General features: G+C 48.4%; 1 protein-coding gene and 1 pseudogene across 2 annotated transcripts in view; one reads left to right on the forward strand and one right to left on the reverse strand.

Moving 5' to 3' along the window:
* STK24 (serine/threonine kinase 24) overlaps window positions 1-20793 on the forward strand; it is a 126009-nt gene that overhangs the window by 98417 nt on the left and 6799 nt on the right. For both annotated transcript variants that reach the window (XM_060636816.3, XM_060636815.3), the window contains exons 4-10: window positions 1470-1578; window positions 1875-2032; window positions 11841-12026; window positions 14323-14468; window positions 15970-16099; window positions 17377-17445; window positions 20144-20280. In XM_060636816.3, coding sequence (XP_060492799.1) covers window positions 1470-1578; window positions 1875-2032; window positions 11841-12026; window positions 14323-14468; window positions 15970-16099; window positions 17377-17445; window positions 20144-20280 — 935 coding nt within the window. The remainder of the gene's footprint in view (window positions 1-1469; window positions 1579-1874; window positions 2033-11840; window positions 12027-14322; window positions 14469-15969; window positions 16100-17376; window positions 17446-20143; window positions 20281-20793) is intronic.
* Window positions 5678-9177, reverse strand: LOC132682415 (small ribosomal subunit protein eS1 pseudogene; annotated as a pseudogene).

Below are 20793 nucleotides of genomic sequence, written 5' to 3' on the forward strand. Positions count from 1 at the left end.
AGGTCTGATCCTGTATAGCTCATCTGTCTTTTTAAAATTTACGCAGGGAAGGTGACGGGGTGGTGGCTTCCTTCCACGAAGTGTGAGGATTTGGGTGATGATAGCATCCCTGTCAGATCTAAAATGGGATTCTGAGGATTATCATATGGATAAAAAATTAACATAAATTATGAGAATTCTGTCCCTCTCTCTGAGGGCACCATTATTGGTCCTGTAGGGAGTGTTAGATTGTTGTGCTGATTTGTGGAACTATTAGGTGTGGTTGAATTCCCTGCTCTGAAGTAATGGTGGACTATTTACCTTGTCTGAGCTGCACTCTAGAACCTAATTTTTCCTTTTAACAGAGGATATATGAATTTGGCATTTCTTCCTTACATCTTCATACAATTATAATTTTAAGGCGTCAGTATTAATTCTTTTGAGTTTCTCACAGTAAAGGTTTTCAGAGGCGATTATATCTTATTCTTATTTGGGATAATAGACTAACATATTTATTATGTGACCAAAAAAAAAAATATCCCGCATCACTAGAATTGAGCCCTTTTCAGCTCTCTTCCCCCAGGTCTTAAAATTCAGATTGGAGGGGCGCCTCGCCTCTGTGGCTCAGTTGGTTAAGTGTCTGACTTTGGCTCAGGTCATGATCTCAAGGTTTGTGAGTTCAAGCCCCACGCTGGCCTCTGTGCTGACAGCCCAGAGCCTGAAGCCTGATTCAGGTTCTGTGTGTCTCCCTTTCTCTGCCTCTTCCCCGCTCATGCTTGATCTCTCTCTCTCAAAAATAAATACACATTTAAAAAAACTTCAGATTTGAAAAGTTCTGGTGCATGGGTAGCCTCAGACGGCAGTCGGCCCCCAGGCCACGACCACGGGCGTGGTGATGACCATGGTATGTGTTAGGATGGGGTACCCTAACTGTGAGCTCCCAGGCTTTGGTCTCTGGACTGAAGTCCCTCCCAAGCTTAGCTTGTTGGCACGACTGGGCTGACCACAGGCTTTCTCACTGGCCCTGCTTCGATTCTTAGCCAGATTTGCTTTAATTGGCAAACTCTTTTTTTCTTTGCTGCTTTCTTTACTTTTTGGGGGAGGGGTCTTTTAAATAGGTTTTAATTGTTCAGGCAAAATGGCTATTTGGAGTGAAGAAATTGTTATTTGATTTTTTAAAAATGTTTATTTACTTATTTTGAGAGAGCAGGGGAGGGGCAGAGAGAGGGAGACAGAGAATCCCAAGTAGGTTCCCAGTTGCCTGCACAGAGCCCGATGCGGGACTCGAACCCACAAACCGTGAGGTCATGACCTGAGTCAAAACCAAGAGTCGGACACTTAACCGGCTGAGCCACCTAGGCGCCCCTGGAGTGAAGATGTTTTTAGATTTGAATATTGTTCATTTAACATGGGTATTGACTGTGTTTGATCATCTCAAACTTCTCCTAAAATGATCATTTGAGTAACTTTAATAACTCTTTTCTTACTAGTTAGAACCTGGCCCTTTAGATGAAACTCAGATTGCTACTATATTAAGAGAAATACTGAAAGGACTTGATTATTTGCATTCGGAGAAGAAAATTCATAGAGATATTAAAGGTAAGAAAACATGTTGCTTTCCATGCCTCTGAAATCCTAAGGCGGGTGGGAAGGCCCAGTACAGGGGAAGCTTGTACTTCTTCTCAAAGGGAGGTTGTCCTGCACGTGTTCGAGGAGTGCCTTCAACCTGCCTGGGGTGGGGTGGGGTGGGGCGGCTTTGAGGGGGATCCCACCGATCCTGCCCGCGTTGAGCACGAGATCTCGAAGACAAGAGACTGTACGTGTTCTGGAAGCACTAACGGGTGAAGCCGAGCAGCACAGAGCGTCAGGAGGTGTCTTTGGGTCTGTTTTTGCAGCTGCCAACGTTCTGCTCTCTGAACACGGAGAGGTGAAGCTGGCTGATTTCGGGGTGGCGGGGCAGCTGACGGATACCCAGATCAAAAGAAACACCTTCGTGGGTACCCCCTTCTGGATGGCGCCCGAAGTCATTAAGCAGTCAGCCTACGACTCCAAGGTAAGGGCCGACTCTTCCTGTTTTCTGGGTCCAGAGAGTTGTCTTTTGTGACCCAACCTCACAGCTCTTCCAGGTGGACCAAAGCAGGTTCCTTGAAGCAGGACGTGAAGGTAGTTCTCTCCGACCTCGGTTAGAAACAGATTTCATCTCTGTCTCCTACATCGTTTAATACCCTTTATTTATCCAGCCCACAGTTACTGAGTTGTTTTTTTTTTTGTTTTTTGGCTTAAACAATGTGTGCTCGATGGTGGTGGGGACCAGAGAAGGAGCCCATTGGAAGGTAGGTGTGGCAGAACAGAGGACCAAGGTGGCCAGAATGGGTTCAGGCCTCCTAAGACGGCCAGGTAGAGGCATATGGGTCCACAGAGAGGGGTGGAGATTATCTGTCTATAGGTGGTGCTCGAAGCCTGAGCGGGAGTGGATGAGGGAAGGGGGCCCTGGACAGAGCTCTAAGCATAGTTAAGGGACAAGCATAGAAGGAGGCTCCCACGAAAGAAATGGAGAGTTCATAAAAATGTTAAGACCAGAGTCTGGAAAGAATATGCTTTTAGTTGGTGCTACAGGTTCTTCCTCTCATTATTTTTAATTCTTAGTTAGGATCATTTATTCTCAGAGGCTCCTTCCCAACAGGAGGCAAACCATAATTCTTCTTTTCCACCTTTTTTACCTGTCAAACGTCCTCTCCCAGTTTTTCCTGGGTTGTTTTCCCTGGTACCTTCAACTTTCTTAAACTTCCTAGTTTAGACTATAAATCCTAGGCACCTTGCCTCGGGAATCTTTGATTTAACTCCCCTCTCCCCCAGGCTGCTCATTCTCAGGTTGTACACAGAATAATCGTCACACGGTCCACAGAGAATTAATTGGTTCTTCAGAAGTTTCTAGGAAAACAAATATTTAACTCACATACATTTACATGCCAGGCGTTGTTTCGTCTTTTTAAAATGGGAGTCTTGTCAGCAGACAGTAAGTAGACTTTTCCTAGGCACAGAACCTTCCGTCCGGCCCTTTGGGCATCGGTGGGAGCCATCAGCTGTTTAAAGAGCAGATGTTGTATCAGAGTGGCAGGTGTACCTGCTTCTAGCATGGCAGGGACCCACCTAGCTGTCTCACTTTTAAGTTGTGGTGTGGCTGTGACTGCCATGGTCATGCTGATGGCTTTGGTAGCCACTGGCCAGTAGGTGACTGGTGGGTTTTCAACCCCTAGCGTAACAGAGCTCTGTGGGCTTCATCGTGCTTTTTGCCCTGTGGATGGGTTCCCTCCATCCAGAGTCCTCTCTGCAGCCACCTTTGCTGATGGGGTCATAGCATTTTAGGGCTTGATCAGTCCTCTCTCTTATTTTAGGCTGAGGCCCTTTTATCGGAGTTCATAAGTCTAGATTTTGGTAGGGACCAGAACCCAAGTTTCTGAACTCATCTGATTACACCACACTGATGGCTTACTTCTCTTCCTTTCTAGTAAATGAGCTGATCAATCATGGCGCTTGTGACTCTGGATTCAGTTCTTGTATTTTCAGTATTAAGACACCCATCACTGGTCACTTCACATTTTTTCCTCAGGGAGTGGCCTGGTTATCCAGGACCTTCCCCTTCCTCTCTTTCTTCCTCTTGCAGGGCCACTCTGGACTTTTGCCCAAGATGTGGCCTCTGGCAGCAGAGGTTTTACTGCATCATAAAGCTTTGCCACCTTTTTTCCCCTGGAGTTCTTGTCCTGATCCAAATGCTCTTATCTGATCAGTAGGTGTTGCAGTGTTCTTAGGTAGATTTAAAGATACTGGTCTCCAGCTCTGGGGACGACCGCTTGGCTGGGGAGCTTGAGAACGTAGATGCCACTCTTCTCCCTCTCTTACTCTGGCTTGTCAGAAGTGAATTCTTTCATTTGCCTGGGTCATAGCCAACACCTCTCAACTGGAAATCATGTGCGAAAATTACATTTATGTGAACTTGGCTTCCCAGATTTGTTGACCCAGGAGGTGTGGAAAGTGCAGATAAGGCTAATCTCTATGTCTGAGTCTGGGGCCTCGGGGGATAACGTGACATTAGTTCCCTCCCAGTAGTTGTGGCTCTGGGCTAGCAGCTTTTGTCTGGAACAATGCCTGATTTACAGATCCTCTTCCAGTGACTGCCTCCCTTCTCAGAGGCTGGCCTGGCCCCCTGGCCGGGTGCTCTGTGCTCTTGGAGGGGCTTTGTGGTTACTCTGCTCTCCTGATACACAAACTTATTTGGTTTGCTTTTCATGGGCCCCTTCCGGTCTTCCTCAGGTGTCCATCCAGGCATTTTCTCCATCAGCCTTTGCATTCCAGAAAGGAGTGCACAGCCCCGATGGGTGGTTCTGTTCCCATCACTTTCATTTTTGGTACACTCCCTGTTGTTCAAAGGAAGGTCTGGTTGGGCCAAGGATAGCATGCACCTGCCTTCCTGGGATCTTCATCTTACTGGACCAAAGTTTTATTAGTTAATTAACTAATTAAAATTTTTATTCGTTTTATGTGTATGTCTAGAACCTTGTTTAACGTAATGATCTCTTGAACCCGTATCTTTGACTGCTTGTCATTTGTCCAGACTCCTTAGGTGTCCTGAATGTGTTTGTACACAGAGGACGTACATATAGGATGTCTTATGTTGATCTTAGTTCATAATCTAAGTACGACATTATTAGGTCATGATTACCCATGTGTCTTAAGAGCCTTATTTCTGTTACTTTTAAGGTGAAGTAGGGTAGCTTGGTTTATTTAAGAAGCCTTGAGACCTAGAAGATGTGCCAAGGGAGATAACTCTGCTCTCCCATAAGGAAGCCTTTGCTTTCAACACTGAGCAGGGGCTTGGGCTGGAGAACATTAATCTTTCTCCCTCCACCCACCCCTCCCCCCCGCCCTTTGTTTATAAGGTTATGGTGATGGCATGTTAGCAAATGGATTGGACTTGTGTAAAGACATAGTCCGTGTTCCATGTCCCTTTTGTGTATTCATTCATTTGGTTATTGCTGTAGTTGTGCCCAGTGCTAAGTAATTGTATCTCCCATGAGTAATTGCAGTACTGGGCAGGTAGCTCTAACAGGGAGCGGGGGCGCAGGGAGCTGAGTGAGGAATGTCAGAGCAAGCTGGGGAAGGCTTCACAGACCCCTTAGAGATGAGGGAGGGATGTTCGACCCAAGTCCAGTGTGGGAACGGAGAGACCTATGTATCTGGATTGTAGATTGTGGTGAAGAATGTAAATGAGGCTGGAGAAATTGACTTGCCTGTTAACTGAAATATCCTGTAGACCCTGAGAGGCTGGTGTCTGTATTCTCTTGTAAATGACTTTTCCCTTTTTATGGCCTCAAAAGCAGTACATACTGGAAAATACGGGGTGGGGGGGGGTGGCGGGTGATGGAAAAAGAAAAACATCTGTAGACCTATCACCCCAGCACAGGCTTAAGTTATTTTGATGTCCACTCTCCAAAATAACCATATATTGTCTAACCATGGTGAAAAATGGCAATAGGTGATAGATGCGTTGGTGAAAAAAAATTGTTAAAGATGAGTGAAAAGCAGCAGTATTAGCCCATCAGTTTTTGGAATCTGCGTGGTTGGCCTGTTCACTGCAGCGTGTGATTGGCTCTCCCTGTCTGGTGCTGATCCGCTGTCTTCCTCTGGTTCCAGCACAGGATCAGGAATTACCACAGATCCCGCTGCGAGTGATGAGTCCTGGAGGTGGGGGCAGGATAGGATGTGAGCCAGAAGGGAAGACATGCAGCTAGGAGAGTAAACAGTAGGCTCTCAGCACGAAGTAGTGATTGGGGCTTTTCTAATCAGCCGTGTGTTGATGTTTGGTGCTGAAAGGATTTTTATACCTTTATATGCTGCTTATAAATGTGTTCCTCAGTACTGCATCTAAGTAAATAGTTTCTGTCAAATCCTTTTTTGACCTATGTTTTGACTAGTTATAACTGATTTGGGATTCGTATTTTTTTCTTTTCTTTCTTCCTCTTTTTTTTTAAAGATTTCCTAAAAAAAATTTTTTTTTAAACGTTTGCTTATTTTTGAGAGAGGGAAAGAGACAGAGTGTGAGTGGGGAAGGGGCAGAGAGAGAAGGAGACACAGAACCTGAAGCAGGTTCCAGGCTCTGAACTGTCAACACAGAGCCCGACTTGGGGCTTGAACCCATGAACTGTGAGATCATGATCTAAGCGGAAGCTGGGCGCTGAACCGACTGAGCCATCCAGGTGCCCCAGAAAAGATTTCCTTTTATTAACCACCTATATAACACTTCTAGTCCAGATCACTGCAGCTTAACAGATCACTTCCAATTCACAGCTATTTATTAACTAAGAGCAATGGATAAAATCCATACGCTAATTCAGAAAACTTCACATCACCACCAGTTTAGAACATCTAATTCACCAAGTTTAGATGATTTAAAAACAACAATCAGAAATTAAACATCTTTGGGGTGGCTGGGTGGCTCAGTTGGTTGAGCTTCTGACGCTGGCTCAGGTCATGATCTCATGGTCTGTGAGTTCGAGCCCCGCATCAGGCTCTGTGCTGACAGCTCAGAGCCTGAAGCCTGTTTCAGATTCTGTATCTCCCTGTCTCTCTCTGACCCTTCCCCGTTCATGCTCTGTCTCTCTCTGTCTCAAAAATAAATAAACATTAAAAAAGAAATTAAACATCACAAATAAGATTTTTTATTTGTCAGCATTAAATGTCTGAATTTTAAACAGATTCTCAGACTGGTGACTCCTATCCATCAGCTCGTTCAAGTTTAGCACTGGTTTCATCCCCAGTAGTTTTTCCAGAACTACTGCCTTCACCATGAATCTGCAGGAGTTTTCCTAAATCAGATGTGGGCTTCTTCAGCATTTTTACTTTTCTAACAAAGACCTCACGGAGTGGATAAATAGACTGATAAGCCTTTTCTGTATCTTTTCTGATGCAGTCTAGAATGAGTTTATAAATTGAAAAAAAAATTCTTTAATGTTTATTTTTGAGAGAGAGAGAGAGAGAGCGAGCACAGTCAGGGGAGGGGCAGACACACACACACACACACACTCACACACACACACACACACACACACACACACACACACACACGCACAATCGGAAGCAGGCTCCAGGCTCCCAGCTGTCAGCACAAAGCCCAACAACACAGGGCTTGAACTCATGAACTGTGAGATCATAACCTGAGCCAAAGTCAGACGCTTAACTGACTGAGCCCCCCCCAGGCACCCCTGTTTAGAATCAGTTTATTGACCACTTCTTTCAAGTCATTTATCTGTACCTCTTGGGTCGTGATTTCTATCACCTTTTTCCAATTTTGTCGGACCTGTTGGTGTGGACCATAAGTGGTCTTCTGCATCTGGTGGTTGCATTTTTTAGTAAAACCAACACAACATAGATGAAGCAAATAACCATCGGTAATCATGACATCACCATGAGCTTCAGTCCTGGTCTGCTGTGTTTTGACCATGGAGCACATTTTCTTACAGCTAAGATCCATGTCATGGAAATTAGGCAGTTTTTGCCCTGAACATCCTCACTAAACAGCTTGACTTTCTAAATGCAGTTTTATCGTTCCTGCAAATCAACAAGGCTCACTTCAAAAATACAACCCTTGAGGCCATCAGATGTGACTTTGGTTCCTTGATTTCTCCTGACGAGTGTTTTTCCAGTATTTCTTATATTGACAATAGCTGGTACTTTCACATCGTATGCGTCTTACTTAGAAAATGGACCAACCACTTTCTTCCTGGCTCCCTTTTTGTCACCTTTCATAAGGCACTTGTTCTGACCACCGCCATCGTGCTGCTCAGGGAGCCAAAAGGCGGGATTCTTGTTTTGTTTTGTTTTTCTCCCCGCTCCTCTTCCTCGTGATTATAGACAGTTGACTGTGGTTCCTTCTAGAATATTTTCTGTTCATAAATTTTTCATACCACTTACAGTGTGTTGTATCTGCAGATTTGTAGTCAGCTTACTTTTACTTAATTAACATGGTATTACAAGGGTTTAGAATGTTGTATTTTAGTAGCAACCCCAGCCTCACTGGCAAGAGTCTCTGATCATCAATACCAGGTAACTCTGTGGTCACTTAGGAGCATGCCTCTAGAACTGTGCGTGTAGGAAAAAAAATCCGTTCACAGATACGTATCTGCATTTCAAAGCGCCTGCCCTTACAACTGTTGACTTGGGTTTATATTGAAAACCCGTTTGTTTTCTTTTAATATCTAGTTTCGTGTTTTTCCCAGATGGCAGTAAAACAGGCCTCTTCTGATGCCTCAATTTTAATTGCTTTGGAAAATGACCGCCCTTCCCCCACATAACTTTTATTTTAAAACCCAGACACGTGTTCCCATGTGATGCCACATTTCCTAAATACAGTAATAGATAGACTCTGGTGTTATTTCTGATTCTCTGTCAACAACGTCGTCACATGTGCAGTATTTCCATAAATATGTTAGAGCAACTTAATCATTCCTCCCAGGTTTAGTGTGAGAAGTGCTGCTGTTGAATGTTTTGGGCAGCATACACCATTTTCTAAATCTAAAATTACTTATTTAGGATAGATTCCTAGAAGTGGAATTAATTGGTTTTAGCAAGTGTGGATATTTTTATGGCTTTTGATACATAATGCCAGATTCCTTGCCATGTGTTCAAGTGTCCATCAAGTTTTCCACATTAGTCAGCAGGGTGTGAGATGTCTAGAGAGGGAGTCCCCAGGGAGGAAGATGCTCGGGAGCCCCCAGAGAAGCCCAGGGAACAAAGGATAGAGGGGGATAGAGGGGAACCAGGTGCCCAGAGGCCAGGAGCCACACACCTGGCACCTGGCTGATCTAGGAGGATCCAAAGAGGAATTCAAGAGCTGGCGTGACACACGGGCTACTGACTCGGCTGCCTGGCTGGATGGCACATGTTTTGCCATGACGAAGCTGTACTGGCCGGCCCTCCCGGGGGACGCAGGAGGGCGATGCCTGTGCCTCTCTGAAGACCTTGGCAATGTCTTATGGGTGGGGCTGAGAAGGCGGCTTCCTTGGCCGACCTTTGGCCTGTACTGGCGTGTGGAAGCAGGGGCTGGGTCCTTGAAATGTTGTAGCTGTCTGCTTATTGTCCGGCCTGGAGCCTGAGGGAAGTAAGTGCACGGGCATGCCACGAGAGGCCGCCAGCAAAGACCATCGTTGGTCTGGCCTTCCAATTACCAAGTTTTTAAGTGGTTGTGGAATGCTTGGGGGCCTGGAGGTGGTCCCAGGGGTCAGTGGGACTAAGGCCCTGTGTCTGTATGGCCGGGAGGCAGATGGGTGCCAAGCAGCAGGCTTTGCAAAGAGCAGCAGTTCTCATGAAGTCCAGGAAGGCGGGAGTGGCAGCTGGACGTTGAGGGGAAAGAGCTGCCGCCATGTGAGGGCTGAGTGCTGCCCCGCGCTCGCATCTCTCCCTCCCTGCACGCCTGCTCTCGTCCTGCTGCACGCCCCCGTGACCCAGCTTCCCCCTCCTGGAGGCAGGCACTCTGCGGTCAGTCACCTTCTTGCTGATTTTATTTATTTTTTATTAAAAAAAAAATTTTTTTTTAACGTTTATTTATTTTTGAGACACAGAGAGACAGAGCATGAACAGGGGAGGGTCAGAGAGAGGGAGACACAGAATCTGAAACAGGCTCCAGGCTCTGAGCTGTCAGCACAGAGCCCGACGCGGGGCTTGAACTCACGAACCGTGAGATCATGACCTGAGCCGAAGTCGGATGCTTAACCGACTGAGCCACCCAGGCGCCCCCTTGCTGATTTTAAAAGCAACTACACATGTGAACTGAAGCAGAGTCTGGGCTGCCAAGGGAAGGCAAGTGGGAATATGGCTCCCCGTGCCGACTCTTCCAGTCCGATCCCTGTAGGACGAGGAATTTAGAATGGGGCTCGCCGCCTGTTGCACCCATCTTCACTGAGAACAGAAGAAATGGAGCGTGTGGTTGGCCCCGACCGCACGGGCTGCCGGGCGGGGAGATAGCCGTGAGGGTCTCTGGCACTCACTAGGGTTGTGAGGACACGGCGGGTCTTGAAGGTCAGAAATGTCTGTGTCCTGCCGTGACCCGAACGGTGTCTCAGCCTTTCCGTTTCCTTGCCGTAGAGTGAGTGTGAGGGATCGGTTAGGTTCTGATCTGCCATGGGTCTCCAGTGCCCGGTGAGCAGAGCACCAAAGGTGTGGTAATTGCTGTGGGGCAGAGGCCACCCTGCCTCCTCCCCTGCTTTACTGGCCCCTCGGTCCTGCTGTGTCCTTAACAGCGGCTGTCCCCTTTGCCGGGGGCTGCTAGCAACTGCCGAGGGAGCCTCCTTAACTGCTTTCTCCAAGACTACCTGCTTTTTTTTTTTACTTGCCTCCCGTGGCCATGGGGTTCGGTTCCCCCCAGTTGACCCCCTGTGGCCACAGCAGGTGCTGGGCAGGAGTGGGACTGGGCAGCTGGACCCCGTGTGAGGCCTCCTGCTTCCTGCCAGCGGTGGATCTAACCAAGCCCCTAGAGCCAATTAACCTGTCATTTGACAGGAAATACAGGAGCTTGAAAAACAGCAGTAATTGACTCCAGGAAGAAACCAGACAAATCCATAATTTGGGGGCCTGTTTCTTCCTCAAGACAGTGGCACTGGGGAGATGAGGCAGGGTGCAGACTGTTGTACATTAAAAGAGCCTTAGGTGACCTGCCGGCCGATCGCAAGGTATGGGCTTCCTTTGGATCCTGATTCCAGCAAGCCGACCGTGAAAATACTTTTTTAAGAATTGAGAAGATTTAACTATTGTTACAGCATATTAAATTATTGTTAAGTTTACTTATTTATTTTGAGAGAGAGCACGAGCAGGGGAGCAGTAGAAAGAAGGAGAGAGAGGATCCCAAGGGGACTCCATGCTGTCAGTGCAGAGCCCGACGTGGGGCTTGAACTCACTAACTGTGAGATCATGACCTGAGCTGAAACCAAGAGTCAGATGCTTAACTGACTGAGCCACCCAGGTGCCCCGTATTATTGTCAGTTTTAAAATTACTGTTAGTTTTAGGTGTTGATAGGTAGTAAAAAACCCTTGCAAAGCTGAAGCAAAGGGTGCACGTCACGGTGTGTGTGATTTCCTTTACAAGGCACTGTGGCAAAAAATAGACAAAGCCCATGTGGCAAATTGTTAATAATTAGTAACTTCATGTGATGAGTCTGGCGGGGGGGTACATTCAGTTAATATTCTCCATTTCTATGTGCGCTTGAACATTTTCATAAGAAACCCATTTCCTTTAAGTTCTAGGCACTATGTGAGGCACCTTGCTCAACCACCCTGGTATTATTCCCATTTTACAGATGAGAGAACTGGGCTCATAGGCTAGATATTTTGTGTAATGTCATAAGGCTTTGGTTGTAGAACTGGCGTTTAAACCCAAGTCTCTGGGACCAGTGTGCCTGCTCTCGACCTCACAGCTGTGCTTAGTCGTAAGCTGGCTTGATGGGATGAGTCGCGGAACCCCTCCACGCCCCCAGTGTGCCCTCTCTGCTCACCTCTCCTTACCCATCCTACAACTCCAGGGACTTCAGTTAACACGGAGTGCCTTGTACTTCCAGCAGTAAATGGAGGATGAATAATTGTAAAAGCTGCCTAGGTGCAGGGCCAGAGGATGTTTTATGTATTAAATTTTCTCCTATGTGTCGCCTATTTTGAAATTATTCCAAAGCCTTTTTTCTGTTCACTTAAAAACAATGATCTTCAAAACCTCAGAAGTACACTGAGATGTGTGTGAATTTTTTTTTCCTTCCTTAAGAAATCTATTTATTTGAATTTATTCACTTCCCGGTGTCTCTAAAGATGCTCTGTTGTTGCAGGCAGACATCTGGTCCCTGGGCATAACAGCCATCGAGCTCGCAAAAGGGGAGCCCCCTCACTCCGAGCTGCATCCCATGAAGGTTTTATTCCTCATTCCAAAGAACAATCCCCCGACGCTGGAAGGCAACTACAGCAAAGCCCTCAAGGAGTTCGTTGAAGCCTGTTTGAACAAGGAGCCAAGCTTTGTGAGTCTTGCAACCTCGGGGCGGATGTCTCTTCCTGTGCGGCCACACTTGGTCTAGATACATCTTCTTGGAATTTCTGTAATCGCTCTTGTCCTAGTCACCATTGTCTTCACGATCTCGTTGATTTTTTTTTTCTAATTTTTTTTTTTTTAACATTTATTTATTTTTGGGAGAGCACAAGCGGGGGAGGGTGAGAGGGAGAGGGGGAGACGCAGAATCTGAAGCAGGCTTCAGGCTCCGAGTTGTCAGCACAGAGCCCAATGCAGGGCCTGAACTCACGAAACGTGAGATTGTGACCTGAGCCAAAGTCGGAAGCTTAACCGACCGAGCCACCCAGGCGCCCCACATTAATTTTTTTTCTGCATGGCTATGATTGATTTGAGTTGCAAATTTTTTATTTATTGTTTATCTTGCAAGAAACAGAAGTTGACTTATTTTCTTTCAGATTGTCTACCATCTCATAACCTCATTGAGCCCGAAGACTGTTCTCCGTAATATTATATGTGGAATCATAAATTTTTAATATTTATAGTGAAAGGTCAGGCTATTTTAAGCTGTTTTTAGTAATCGCGAAGTCTGGCCAAAAAAATAATGGCTAAATGTGTCTTTAAAGTAGATGTTTTCAGGTTCTTCTTGGTGTGTGTTAGGAAAGAAAAGGCAAATAAAAAAACAGAAGTGAATCACCCACCTTGCCCTCCTGTCCTTTCCTTTTTACTCTTTTTTTGGGTACAGTTGACCCTGGCAGAGTCATATGGCAGTAACCCTATACAGCGTTAGCCGAATTGTCTCTCAATCAGGATATATCTTTGAAAGTTACCTTTGTATTTCGGTGTTGTGTATAGCACCGTATGCCCTTGATTTGTTTCTGAGTTTTGCAGCAGCATTGGCTGAAGGCCAAGCCGAAGCCCTTTTTTAATGAGCTCCAATCTGAAAAGGGGTGACTAAGTTTACAAGAGCACCATGGTTCTCTAATATGCCAGCTTTGTGAAGGAATGCGATGGGGAAATGCAACATTTTCTCCGAACCTCTGGGGGTGCAGCCTGAGGCCACACAAGCCGGCATCTCAGGAAAGCATCAGGTGTCAGGGGTGTGGACTGTTCCTCTCTCTGTCGACACCACTCTGGACGTGCTGTCTTGATGTGAGCCCCCCGCCACGGTGCAGCAGCACTTAAGAAGATACACCCGCGATGTGGACTAACCTTCCCATTCCAAGTCGACTTCTAGTATACGCCTACTTGCCCAGTGCACACATCCCCATCCCTGCCTGGTCCCCACGCGCATGGAGGGAAAGGACGAGAAGCTGAGGGTTTGAGCACTTCTGACACACGTGGAGCTTCACAATCAGGGAAACTGACAGGGAGGGAGACATAACCTGAGGTGACCCAGGTTTTCTGTAAGCTTGAATTTGAGACACCTGCCCGGCTCTCATGAATAAAGCTTTAGTAACTCGGAGTAAGTGGGACCTTAGTCTAACTGGTGTTGTTTGTGTGTTCTTGCTGTTTGCCCCGGTTTGGGCTACATTCGTTTCTCCCTGGGAAGCCATGCTCCCCGTAATGATTGGGTTTGCCATCCTCAAAAGCGGTTGCCAAGTTCCAAGTATGCTGCGTGGCTGTGGCCAGGCTGAACCCAGGCCCTGGGTGAGGGCCTCGCCCCAATCCCAGGGGAAGAGACAGACTAAGGAAACCAGTATTTCTGAATTGGGGAAGCTGATGAGCCAGGGAACTTGGGTTCTGTTTTGGTATCAAAGAAAAGGGAATCTCTTGGCTCCTCTCTAGTTTCCTCTAGATGTAGCCAAATGAACATTTATCTTACTGTGTTGGGGAGAAGGAGCCAAACGTTAACATAGAAGATCACCAAGGTAATACAGAATATATATTTTCTCTCCTGCTGGCATTTGTAATAACATGTCATGTGAACACCGGAAGGTATGTGTTCTAGGTGTCTTGAATGATCTCTGAAATTCTCTGACACGTTTCCTGTGTAAATGTGTTTTTCTAGAGGAAGGTTGTTTGCTTTCATCAGATGGTTACCTGTAGAATGTTCAGGACCGCATTAGATACTAAGTGCTGTGTGTCCACACTGAACGTGGACTCCACCCACGGGTGCCCAAGGACTGTTGTTTGAATAATGGCTTTGTTACGGAAACAAACTCTGAAGCAGAACTTGATCTTTAGTTTTAGTTTAGTTTTAGCAGGCTTGTTTGACATTTTGAGGCAGAAGTCTGTCCTTCAGGGCAGAATCAGAATGCAGGGAACTTCATCTTATGCTTTCTCTCGTTTGGTGGTTTGTTTCCCAGAGACCCACTGCTAAGGAGTTACTGAAGCACAAGTTTATAATACGCAACTCAAAGAAGACCTCCTACCTGACCGAGCTCATCGACAGGTACAAGAGATGGAGGGCCGAGCAGAGCCACGAAGACTCCGGTTCTGAAGACTCAGACACGTGAGTCGGCTCCCCCGGATTGTAGGGTGCACATGAGCCGGGCTGCTGTGGGGGTGGGGGTGGGGGGTGCCTGTGAGCCCTGGGCACGCGTCACGTTCGTGTGTGTTCTTGTCTCTTGTTTGGGTGTTGTGGGGGGTGGGGAGTGGTTGTTACTGCCTTGCTTGTGAATTCGATATGTCTTTAGATAATCCAGCTTGATGGGGATTCTTGTGTTTGCACGGGACAGTTTGGGAGCCTATTAGCCTCTTTTTGTTGCCAGTGGAGTCTGTCCAGGAAAAATCTGTATGGCGGAATTGCTCTTAAAGGACTAGAACTGGCCTCCTTCTCCTTTTCTTCTTCCTGCTGTTAAAAATATTGATCAAACTGCCTTAAAAGTATTTTTTAAAAGATAGAAACGTACGTTTTTATGATCTCGTGTTGTGTTGTGGTAGACACTTGGGTTGTGCAAGCTCTGTGGGAAGCTGCTTACTAAAAACTGGCATCAAGTTAAGCCTGTTGGAATTCCGTTAGCTGAAGACACGAACGAGGTGTCGGGGGAAGCTAGACCACCTGCTCTGATGTGAACGTGGGGGCCGTTAGGACAGTGTCCTGAATACAGGCTGTGAGTCGCTGACAAGACATCCAAGAGGATGTGTCCAGTGTAGAGTGGCATCCAGGCTCAGGAGGCGTGTAGGCGAGGGTCATGGATTTTAAGTCATCACGCTCTAAATGGTCGTTGGAGCCACGAGAGTGAATGGTGCTGCCCAGATTCCATCTGCAGAGTGCGAAGGACCCGAGGCCTAGGGCCGAGTGCTGGGAAGCACCTAGAGTAGAGGACGATCCTGTGGATGACCCGGGTCAGGGGTGATCTGGGTGCAGAGAGCCTGCAGGGGAAGGGTGATGAGCAGGAACATTGAGGCTCAGGGCTCAAGCAGGTGAAGGAAGGACTGAGCAGTAACCCCCTTGTCCAGTGGTGTGCTGGGCATCAGTGGCCTTTGGGCATCAGTGCAGGGGCGAGGTTGGTTCTGGCGTGAGTAGAAGGTAAGGAACGGAGGCAGTGAGTGTAGGTAACACATCCAAGAATTCAGACTGAGACATGGCCGTAGCTCGAGGGGCGGGTGTGTTGAGGGAGCCACAGGCCTGGCTACTTGTTCATGGGAAGGAGACCAAGAGGAGAAAAGTGCCCTCCGGGAGAGGGGTTGTCACGCAGCGGGGGATTGTCTTGCAGAAGAGACGCCTCTCTCCCTTTCAGGAGGCGGGATGGAAAGTGTGGGTGCGGCCGGCACTGTGGGAAGTTATGGGAGCCTCAGTCTGATGGTCTCTCCTTTTCTCTGAGGCAGGAGGCAAGGTCCTCTTCTGAAAGGGGGGTCAGGGGGGTGTGGTGGTGGAGATGGGAGGTAGGGGTGGAGTCTGGGGGGTGGCTGGGCAGTGCACAGTGCTCGGTTGGGGCAGGAGAGCGTGGGTCTCCTTGGGACGGAGCCGTGCGCTGGCTCACGGAGTTGGCCTGAATTTCTCTACAAAGGGAAACAGATACCGACAGCCAGGCATCTGGAGGCAGCGACTCTGGGGACTGGATCTTCACTATCCGGGAGAAAGATCCAAAGAATCTTGAGAATGGAGCCCTTCAGCCTTCAGACTTAGAAAGGAATAAGGTAACGTTGGCTCAGCGACTAACAACTGTCATCATCAGCCAGTGGTGGTCCTGTGAGTCCCTTTTGTGTGGAGCCTGCTCCTTTACTGGGCAGGCTTTTTTGGAATCTCGCTGTCCCTGAATTGACAGATAAGAGGTTATGTTGTCTGGTATCCTGCGATTTCACTCCTATGTGGAATTTGAGAAACACAACAGGTGAACATAGGGGAAGGGAAGGAAAAGATAAAAACTGAGAGGGTGGCAAGCAGCAAGAGACTCTTAAATACAGAGAACAAATTGAGGATTGCTGGAGGGGACGTGGGTGGGGGGTGGGCTAAATGGGTGGTGGGCATTAAGGAGGGCACTTGTTGGAATGAGCGCTGGGTGTTATATGGAAGTGACATATCACTGGGTTCTACTCCTGAAGCCAGGATTGCACTGTATGTTAACTAACTTGAATTTAAATTAAAAAACAAAAGAAAAAAAAAGAAAAAGATTCTGTCTCATGACCCAGAGAGTCAGACCTGAGAATCTGGCCTCAGGTCTGCTCTGCAGAGGCTGCTGCTGTCTCCCCACCCCACCCCCAGCCCTGCACCACCACCGTGAAATCCGTTTCCTGACGCTTGCACATTAGCAGGGGTCAGGGTATTGCTTTGTGTATTGGGGTTACTCATAAAAGGTACCAGAATTTTGGGATGAAGTTTTTGTTTAAGATCTTAAAAACAAATGTAGTGCTTTTGGTACATATATAAAACCTTACTTTGATTAATTGGTTTTATGCCTATTTAAGTTTATGAAAAACTGTATTTTTAAAATCTTTTTACAGCACAGTGGCGTAGTCCCTCTCCGGCAGTGTAGACCAGTGGCTGCCCCCTGGTGATCCTATAAGTCTGGCTTTGATAAGCAGATAGGAGTTATTGTAGAGGTTGCAAAAGTAGAAAATAGGCCGCTGTCCTACGACAGTCACTTGGCAACAGTCAGCTTCGGTTCTGGTTTATGTAGTCAAGTCCCACTACATAGGTAGCACAGTGTTGGAATACAGATGCCACTTTTGGGACCTCGTGGGTCTTTCCATTTGGAATCCGGACCCCGGTTTCCCCACTTGCATGCTTGTTGCGCATTGCTGCAAATGAAACATTGTAGTCTGGTGAAAGACAGCAAGACAGACCCATTGGGTATCCCCGCAAACAGACAGCATTTCAGATTTGATGTGATGCATGTCTGAAGTCTACAGTTGGAATTGTTGCAGTATGAATGTTAAAATACTTCTCTCTGATTACCTTTTCTTTCTTCCCTAAGATGAAAGACATCCCAAAGAGGCCTTTCTCTCAGTGTTTATCTACAATTATTTCTCCTCTGTTTGCAGAGGTAAGATCCCCAGTTGACTTTGGGGGGGGATGTGGCGGGGGAAGTAGTGGGGAGCAGGGTCCTCTTTCTGTGACATGTTGCCCGTAGCATTTGGGAGGTTAGAAGAAGTTGGCACAAGCAGGAGGAGAGTCCGCACCGTGGTCCCCTGAGGCCGGCCGGGATTGGGCACGGCCTTCCCGGCGCCCCTCCTGGGAAACGTCCCTGTGATGTCACCTCAAGTGTTCTGGCCCAGCCCAAGTCTCTGTGTGACCAGGGCGATTTTCAGCCTCAGTTATACTACCTTCTACAAAATCCGTTTGGCTGTAGCGTGGTTGCTTTGCCGCAGACAAGTATATGGTGATGTAAAAAGTAGAATTTTATTTGAAAGGAGAAATCGGATTCCCTGGAGACCTCAGTTGTCCTAGAGTGCCCCCATATTTCACTGGGATCCTCCTGTAGTCACTTAACCCAGCAGGCCACCAGTGTCCCCAGTGAGCAGCCCCTGTCCCTCCTTCGTTCTGGGACTACACCCATGTGCTGGTTCCCTGTTCCTTCCCCGGGGAGCCCCCCACGTCCCCACCCCTGACTCATGTAGGTACCTATATGTATATGGCATTTTGAGATGTTCTCAACAATAGATTTTGAAACTGAAGATTATTCTTCATCCAGTTAGTAGGTGATTTGAAAATAAAGTTGGAGATCTCCCTGTCCTTTTTTTTTTTGAGACCCGCCCCGCCCCGCCCCCCCCCCCCCCCCCCCGCACACACGCGCGCGCGCGCACACACACACACACACACACACACACACACACACACACACACACACACACACACTCAGGCTGCCTGTAAGATAATTCAGAACGAGTCGCACTCTAGTACCTTCTGTTTGGTGATTCAGAGCTCCCCAGGGGAGCCTCCATGCACACAGGCTCCCCGCCCTGCTCACTCCACTTGGCCTGAACCTCAGTCACACAGTGACTCCCCCTTGGCAAGGTCCCCCTCCTCCCCCCCCCCCCCACCCCCACCCCCCCCCCCCCCCCGCCCGGTGTCCGGGCTGGCTTCGTCCAGCTCCTAGTCCTTCCCCTGCCCAGGGTCTGCCCTCTCGAGCTTGCCTGAGGGGCCATGCTGGAGCCTGGAGTGTGGAGTTGAAACCACTGAACGCACGGGTTTCCCACAGGGCAGGTGGAGGCCTCTCTGTGTCCCTCTTTGGCTCTCGTCCTGGCTGATTTTTCTGGGTACCTGCACTCTTCCTCTTCTGTCCATAAGACACCATCTTGCTCATTATTGTGTAGTTTGGGAGAGTGGTCCTTCAGGCTTTCTGGATGTTCCCTTGCTCCCCTGTGATTTGCCATTGGCGCTCCACCAGCATCAGGCAGTTTGGGAAAATGGCATAGGTATTTCCTGTTTGTCTGAAGCCATGTATTTTTCGTGGGGCGTATGAAGAAACTGTTCTGGAATCATTATTTGGAATTAATGAATTAATCCTAAATGGAATACTGCTTTGATTTTGATTTTTTTTCCTGCTAGCCTGAAGGTAAAGTCCCAGGTATCTCTTCTTTGTTTTTATCAGTAGTACTTGGTAACCACGTTTGAAGTGTTCAGTGTGTGTCATTTTACATCATACTCCAAAACTCCTCAACCCCGTGTCTGCGGATGCACGTGTTCCTGACATCAGTGGGTGCAGGTGGCTCACTCCGGTCGGGGGCTGATCAAGCAAGGGAGGAAAACCGAGTGGGAAACAGGGGAAGGCAGAGGTTACACACTCAGGACTTGTAAATGCTGTTCTCTGTGGTTGTTAAGTGATGGGGAGTCCTAGACAGACACAGGTGGCCACCTCCCGGTCTGCCACACTACAGTCTGTGACCAGCAGGAGCCCAGCGAGCGAACCCCCTCCCGCGGCCCCTCCAACGCCACGGCTTCCGGTTCCCTCGTGTGTCCCTTCAGCCGGCGGAAGGGGGAAGTGTGGTCAGGATGGGGTTGGTGCCGGGAGTGATGTGTTCCCAGCAGCTTGAAAGCCGAAACTAAAGGTGAATGATTTCCTAAAGGTGAAATCGAGGAGGGGGCTCTTGTTTGGAGAGGCTCAGCCGTGCACCTGCTGCCTGTTGCTGGAACAGCTTTCCTTGTCACGGGGCACGTCTTGGTCGCATCCATCCCAGAGAGGGCTTACGAGTCATCAGCCTCACGTGAGGCGGTGCTGAGGACACCGTCGTGATTTCTTATGGGGGCAGAGGGGCCGATAGGGACGCTAGCTTCCCAGAACTTAGGGGTGCCAGTTGGTTGCACGAAAGAGAATGTTTTGATAGCCCCTGGGTCCAGAAAGGCCATTTGCTGGAGCCTTCAGAGCCAGCTCCTTACCACCAGGATCTAAGCCACAGTGCATGCTGCAGCTTTGCTGTGGAAGCCAGAGCTGAGCGACTTCGGGATTGCTTTTCTGGTAGAGATTAAGGTCGGAGTGGAACGAGCAGAGGGACGGATGCCTCGATCAGATCTTGAAAAGATGCACAGAAGGCTAGCTGTCTCTGTTCCTCGCTAGCAGAGGTGGTGACGTAGGTCTGACTCCTGCCCTTCCTGTACAGAGTGCTGTCACGGAGCTGTTCCTGGAAAGGAACAGAAGTGGGCAGCGGTCTGGGCTGGCACGTCGTGTAACCCTGTATAGGAGGCGCTCGGCAATCCCCGTGCCCATGTGGGTCATGCTGCTCTTCGTGTTTGTGTGTTTCCAGTTGAAGGAGAAGAGCCAGTCGTGTGGCGGGAACACGGGGCCCATAGAGGAACTGCGTGGGGCCATCTACCTGGCGGAAGAGGCCTGCCCTGGGATCTCAGACACCATGGTGGCCCAGCTCGTCCAGCGGCTGCAGAGGTAACTGTGTCCAGGGAGGAGGGCCCTGCCGTGTCTGCCCCGTGGCTCTCTCTGCCCTTCCAAGGGACTGCTGGTCAGCCCTCTCTGTCCCTGGGGCGCTTCGTTCCCGGTTGGGTGCTGTTAGCTTCCTGCCACACGGTTGAAACAGAATCAAGTTTCAGAATGTTCTGAGTTCTAGAACTCAATCACTGTAAAAGAATGATAGGAATCTGGAAGGACCACAGACTTTGTGAGACTGTAGCTCTTACCACGTAAATGCCCAGTGCCTTTAAAAGGCCCCTGTCTGCTCCTAGTGAGGCAGCCTGACCCTCCGCCGGAGAGGTGTGCTCCTTACCCACGTGTTTGTAACGCGCTTGGTTTTCTGCTTTCAAAGTCAGGCCCACGGTGCCAGAAGTTGGGGCTCGGTGAGTTAGGACATGGGCGTGTTCGCTTCCTCGGGTGCCTAGGCCACTTCTACCCCGCCCTGGTGCCCGGGAGCCCTGCTGTGTCGGCAGGTGTGGTCTGCCCTGCCTG

The sequence above is a fragment of the Panthera onca genome, chromosome A1 (assembly GCF_046562875.1).
Source record: "Panthera onca isolate mPanOnc1 chromosome A1, mPanOnc1 haplotype 2, whole genome shotgun sequence".
NCBI classification, from domain to species: domain Eukaryota; kingdom Metazoa; phylum Chordata; class Mammalia; order Carnivora; family Felidae; genus Panthera; species Panthera onca.